Source organism: Motacilla alba, chromosome 21 (genome assembly GCF_015832195.1).
Source record: "Motacilla alba alba isolate MOTALB_02 chromosome 21, Motacilla_alba_V1.0_pri, whole genome shotgun sequence".
NCBI lineage: Eukaryota > Metazoa > Chordata > Aves > Passeriformes > Motacillidae > Motacilla > Motacilla alba.
In genome coordinates this window covers 6,236,111-6,241,200 of record NC_052036.1, presented here as the reverse complement: position 1 = coordinate 6,241,200, position 5,090 = coordinate 6,236,111, and the positions used below count along the sequence as shown (strand labels likewise).

The window sequence follows — 5,090 nt, the reverse complement described above, 5'->3', positions numbered from 1 at the left end:
AGGAAAAGCTCCGGGGTGGAGCGAGCCGGGGTTGCCAAGGGGTGAAGCGGCTTTAACACCCCCGGGATGCGGGGATGGCTCCGGGACTCCGGATCACCCCCCCCCCCGCCGGAGCTTTAATTATCCCCCGCGTAATTAAAGATTTCTGCCCCCACCCTGGTAGGGAAAAGTGGACATAAATCCTCAAACCGGGTCCCAAATCCCCCGGACGGGGGCTGGAGGCGTCCCCGCCCCTGAAACAAGGGATGGACCCGGTCCCAAGCCACGCTCCGGGCAGGAGGGGCTCGCCGGGCCGCCCTGCCCTCGCCCCCCCGGCAGGGAAAGTGCCCTTTCTCCCCCGGAGAGCCGGAGATTACCCGGGCCGGGGAGCAGGCAGATAGGATTGAGGATTTACGGCGTCTTGGATGCCTCCAGCCCGGCGGGAGCTGCCTCCAATTCCACCCCCCGGCACTTATGTCCCAAAACCCCTCCTTTTCCCCTCATTTCCTCTCTTACCTTCCCCTCCCGGTGTCCTTCCCAACAGAAACCACTGCTAAGCAACAGGTTCTGTTGTGCTCCGTGTCCAATCCCATTCCCTCGGCACCGGCAAGGAATGGGAATCACAAAAGCTCATCCTGGGCTGCTCCGAGCCCGCCCAGGGGAGGAAAAAAATTCCAGTCTGGCATCAAAACTGCTTTATTGTTCACTCAGAAGCGTTACATTCTCACCTGGGTTCGCTGCCAGGCCCAGGGGAAAGCTCTGCAAGGAAAATGCCCATTATCCAGTTGGAAATGGAAAGGAAAATCCAAAGGGTTGGATAAAAATAAGCAGGATTTCATATTTGGAAAAGCCTTAATATAAATAGGTAAGAAAATATTTATTTGTTTCAAGAGGAATCTCAACCCCAGCTCTGTCCAAGAGCCTGAATCTATTCTGTCCTTAATAAAATGTCCATGGAAATGAGTAAAAAATCGTGTCTTCAAAATAGAGGAGGAGAAAAACAAACTTCCCAGAGTAAGAAACAAGGAATTGCAGCATGGAAACGCCAGGATCAGGCTCCCCACATCCCGGTTAAGTGCTCAGAAAACAATCCAGGTGGTGCTTGGCATCCCAGCAGGGAAAGGTTTGAGTGGATCTGGGAGGTGGGATGGCTCCAGGAGGATGCTCCTCGCTGAGGGAAGGATTGATCCAGCCCAAAAGCACGAGCAGAAGGAAGAGGAATCTCTGAGGAGACTGCGAGCTCTCCCTCCTTATCAAGGAGAGGGAAGGACCTGATGCTCTTTCCCAAAGGAGAAGCCTCCAAGGTCTCCCAGGATCCAGGCCCTGGGTGTGGAGGTTTTAAGGCACGTGGCTGTTTCTTCCCAGCACTTATTGCAGCGTTCCGACGCTGCATGGGTTTAAGGGCAGGAGTGAGGTGTCCTGAGGCTGCTTCTTTGGTCCCACAGAACCCAGAGGATCCCAGCACCCACGTGGGGAAAGGTGGATCATAGCGGGATCAGAACTGAACCCAGCCAGTGTTCCCCTGAGCCTGGCTGGAAGCTGACCTAGAGAGAGGGAAAAGGGAAAAACAGGGGGAAAAGTGTTTAGAGATGGTAAAGGCACCCAAGGAGGAAACTGGGTCATCCAGGAGCACCCCAAAACTCTCCTGGAGCAGCAGAGCAAGAAGTGCCCATGGACCTGAACTCAGGGAATTGGCAGCACAGAGGCAGAGCTGCCTCTGAACCCCAAAGCTGGGACTGAACAGAGCAGTGCCCCCACCCCAGTCCAGCAAAACCAGGCAGTTTTGGGCCCCCCCAAATCCCTCTCCTGCTCACCCTGAAGCTTTGGCAAAGTCTCCCCAGACATCAGCAGCAGGCGCAGCAGTGGGCTGAGGCCAGGACAACAGGGAGTCTGTCAGGAAGTCGGGAAGAGAGGAAACAGAACAGCAGGAGTGATTTCCCACTCTCATTCCCAGACTCCCCCTTTGATGGATGCAGCAGCCCCCCAGGAGCCCAGCGTGAGCACAGACCTGTGATGGGGGTTCCTGGGAGCTGGGCAGGCGTGGAGAGCGGCGCCGGGCGCTCCCCAGAGCTGGATTTTCCTCCGGGAGGTGGTGGGAGCAAGCTCAGGCCCCCAGGCCCTGCAGGACGTGGCCTGCTGCTCCCTGTCCCTCCTTCTTTTTTCTTCATGTTCTGAAAGGAGAGCAGGAAGTTTGGGTGGGATCACATTCAAATCCAGAGCCAGAGCATGAAAACCCTGGAAGCCAAATTGTTTTAATCTGGGAATAAAATCCTGCACTGCTGGTGCATCCAAAGGGGTCACAGCGGGGGTGGATTTTACCCCAGATCCCACAGGCCTGGTTTTGGCAGCAGGAATTGATTGCACCACAACCCCTGCAAATCCCTGCAGGCAGCGTTATCCATGCCCAGGGATTTCGGGGAGGAGCTGCTGCTTCCTTGTGGCACCCAAAGGAAAAGCTGGAATCAGCTGGGAAAGGTCCTCACAGCGATGTTGAGTTTGATGGTTTGTCCCTCCTTGAAGCCCAGATCCAGTTTGGGTCCCTGCTCCAGGTCCTGGGCCTGCCGGGCCAGCTCGCTCTGCTGCCTCACCCACCTGTGGGAATGAAATCCATGGAAAAGGAGACACAGCCTGCCCCAGGCTCCTCCAGACAAATAAATCCTGCTCAGGACCATCCCTCTGTGGCAGCAGCTCTGCAAAGGTGTGAGCTGGGACCTCACCTGAGGGAGCACCCAGGGGATGATTCCCAGCAGCGGCTGCGGGAGCCACACGGATCCCCCAGCCGGCACCACGCTCATCCATCCCTCCCCAAAACCCCAAAACCCCAAAACCCCACCATCCCTAGCAGCTGGAGCAGCCCTCAGGGCAGCCCCTTACAGCTGATGCAGGAAGCAGTGGAAGTAAACTAGGGAATCTGGACTGGGAATTTGGACGCCCAGTTTTTTGACTTGGGAAGCCCAGTTTGGGACGCTGCTGGTCCAGGCTGGGAAGTCCTGGAGAGAGGAAGAGCTGCGAGTTTCCTGCTCTTCCCACCACAGCTCCCACTTCTCCACCTCTCCTGGAGGAGACCTGCCAAAAACAGAGCTGGGAGGACACAGGGAGAGGCACAAACTCACTTGAAGTGGTCCTGGAGAGCCACGTTGAAGTCAAAGGCATCCCCTCGGTCCACAAAGCCGACCCCGATAAACGCCCGGCGGCCTGGGCAGGAAGGAGGAGATTGGGATGGGATTGGCTGGGGATGGAGATGGAAATGGGATGGGCTGGGGATGGAAATGAGGGTGGGATGGGATACTCCATCCTGCACTGCCCCGTGCCTGGCGCTGCCTCCAGAGGGAGCTGGGGCACTGGAGACTGAGCCACGGGACTGGGGATCACAGAATCCCAGAATGGTTTGGGTTGGAAGGACTGTAAGTCCCATTCCATGGCCAGGGACACCTCCCACTATCCCAGGTAGCTCCAAGCCCCTTCCAGCCTTGGACATTGCCAGGGTAAAAAATCGGGAGTTTTCTATGCCAGGGATCCAGGGGCAGCCACAGCTGCTCTGGGCACCCTGTGCCAGGGTCTGCCCACCCTCCCAGGGAACAATTCCCACCCAAGATCCCATCCAGCCCTGCCCTCTGGCAGTGGGAAGCCGTTCCCTGTGTCCCGTCCCTCCAGCCTTTGTCCCCACTTCCTCCCCAGCTCTCCTGGAGCCCCTTTAGGGATTGGAAGGCCACAATTAGGTCCCCTCAGAGCCTTCCCTTCTCCAAAGGCCTCTCCAGGTGTTTCACCTCATTGGCTGCACCTAAACTTCAGTACAAACAGCTTTTTAATTAACTGGCAGCAGGGAAGTGCTCCTGCATCCTCCTGCCAACGCCGAGCAGCCAAACCCAAGTGTTTTCACTCCTGGCCAAGGTCAGAACCGTGGGAGGGAGGCAGCTCCTCCCTCTGCCCCCCCCGTGCAGGGAACATTCCTCCATGGGAAGCAAGAATTCTCCCCGAACGGGAGCAGCGAGGGCTCGGCGGAGTCCGCGGGGAGTGCGGGACGCACCGTTCCCATCTTCAATCCGGATGACAAAGTACCGGCTGGAGTCCGTCACGCCCTCCACAGCGATCCCGGGGAACTGCTCCACAGGAGCCTGGGCAAAGAGCTCTCCTGGAACACAGCAAGGGGCCGGGTAACGCCGGGCGCAGCCCGCCCCGCCGCTCGCCCGGAGCCCCGCGATGCTCCTCACCCGAGCTCTTGTCCTCCAGCTTGATGAAGGCCGTGCTGCCCTTGGCCGTGATCCGCAGGCGGCCGCTCCAGGCCGGCTGGTCCAGCTGCCACTCGGCGGCCCTGGGGAGCAGCGAGGGGAGCCTGAGCCCTGCGCCGCCCACAGCCCCTGTGCTGCCCCGAGCCCCCCGGAGCTCCTCTGCCCGCCCGCTGGCCGGCTCAGGGTGGGGACAGTGGCGTTTGTCACAAGATGGCTCGATTCACCCCGAAACAGCTGCTGCGTTTGGGCGGGGAGCGGGCAAGAGCTGCGCGGGAGGTTTCGGTTCCCTGTCCGCGGAGTTCCCAGAGCCGATGGCGTTAGGGACAGGCTGTGCCAGGCCGGGCCTGGGCTGGGGGTCACTGACGGCGTGGGAACCCCGAAACACACGGGGGGACGGACAGAGCCCTGCGGGGTGGGGATGGGGGCACAGACACCTCCCGAGGGAACCCACGGGGGCTGAGCTTTCTCACCGAAGGGCTGAGATACCCCATGAGAGGCAGTTCTTGCTGCCCCACGGGGAGGAAGAGACCCCGAACACCTCTGGGAGCCACAACCCCCAAACGCCTCATGAGGAGGGGACCCCACAAACCCCGCAGGGAGGGGGCGAGCCCCCCCACGCCAGGAGGCGCTGACACCCCGCGGGCGGGCGCGGGCCCCACCTGTAGCCGCGGTTGGAGGCCCGCGGCGGTACCCGGTACACGAGCACCGCCGGCTTCACGCACAGCACCGACTCGTACTCCTCCTCCGCCGCCATCGCGGCCCCGCCGCCGCTCTGTCCCGCCGCCTCGGTGGTGCCTCGGTGGTGCCGCCGCGGCCGCCCAGGAGGGGGCGGGGCCCGGCGGAGAGAGGCGCTTCCGCACCCGCGGCGCCCCCTAGCGCGCG

General features: G+C 60.5%; 1 protein-coding gene across 1 annotated transcript; it reads right to left on the bottom strand.

Annotated features, from left to right (window-relative positions):
- Window positions 1–659: 659 nt before the first annotated feature.
- NECAP2 (NECAP endocytosis associated 2) lies at window positions 660–5,059 on the bottom strand. The gene is made up of 8 exons (XM_038159993.1): window positions 4,868–5,059; window positions 4,191–4,291; window positions 4,007–4,111; window positions 3,093–3,174; window positions 2,463–2,571; window positions 1,988–2,150; window positions 1,794–1,869; window positions 660–1,523 (listed from the first exon to the last, which is right to left on the bottom strand). Exons 1-8 carry the CDS (start codon window positions 4,960–4,962, stop codon window positions 1,475–1,477), a joined length of 780 nt encoding a protein of 259 aa, XP_038015921.1. The 5' UTR covers window positions 4,963–5,059; the 3' UTR covers window positions 660–1,474.
- Between the last annotated feature and the right edge of the window lie 31 nt (window positions 5,060–5,090).

Coding starts and splice junctions, on each gene's coding strand:
- NECAP2 (XM_038159993.1), bottom strand. CDS start 4,962: ATGGCGGCGGAGGAGGAGTACGAGTCGGTGCTGTGCGTGAAGCCGGCG. Junction 3,175..4,006: donor CCGGATTGAAGATGGGAACG/GTGCGTCCCGCA, acceptor CTTCCTGCCCAG/GCCGCCGGGCGTTTATCGGG. Junction 1,870..1,987: donor CCCAGGAACCCCCATCACAG/GTCTGTGCTCAC, acceptor ACTTCCTGACAG/ACTCCCTGTTGTCCTGGCCT.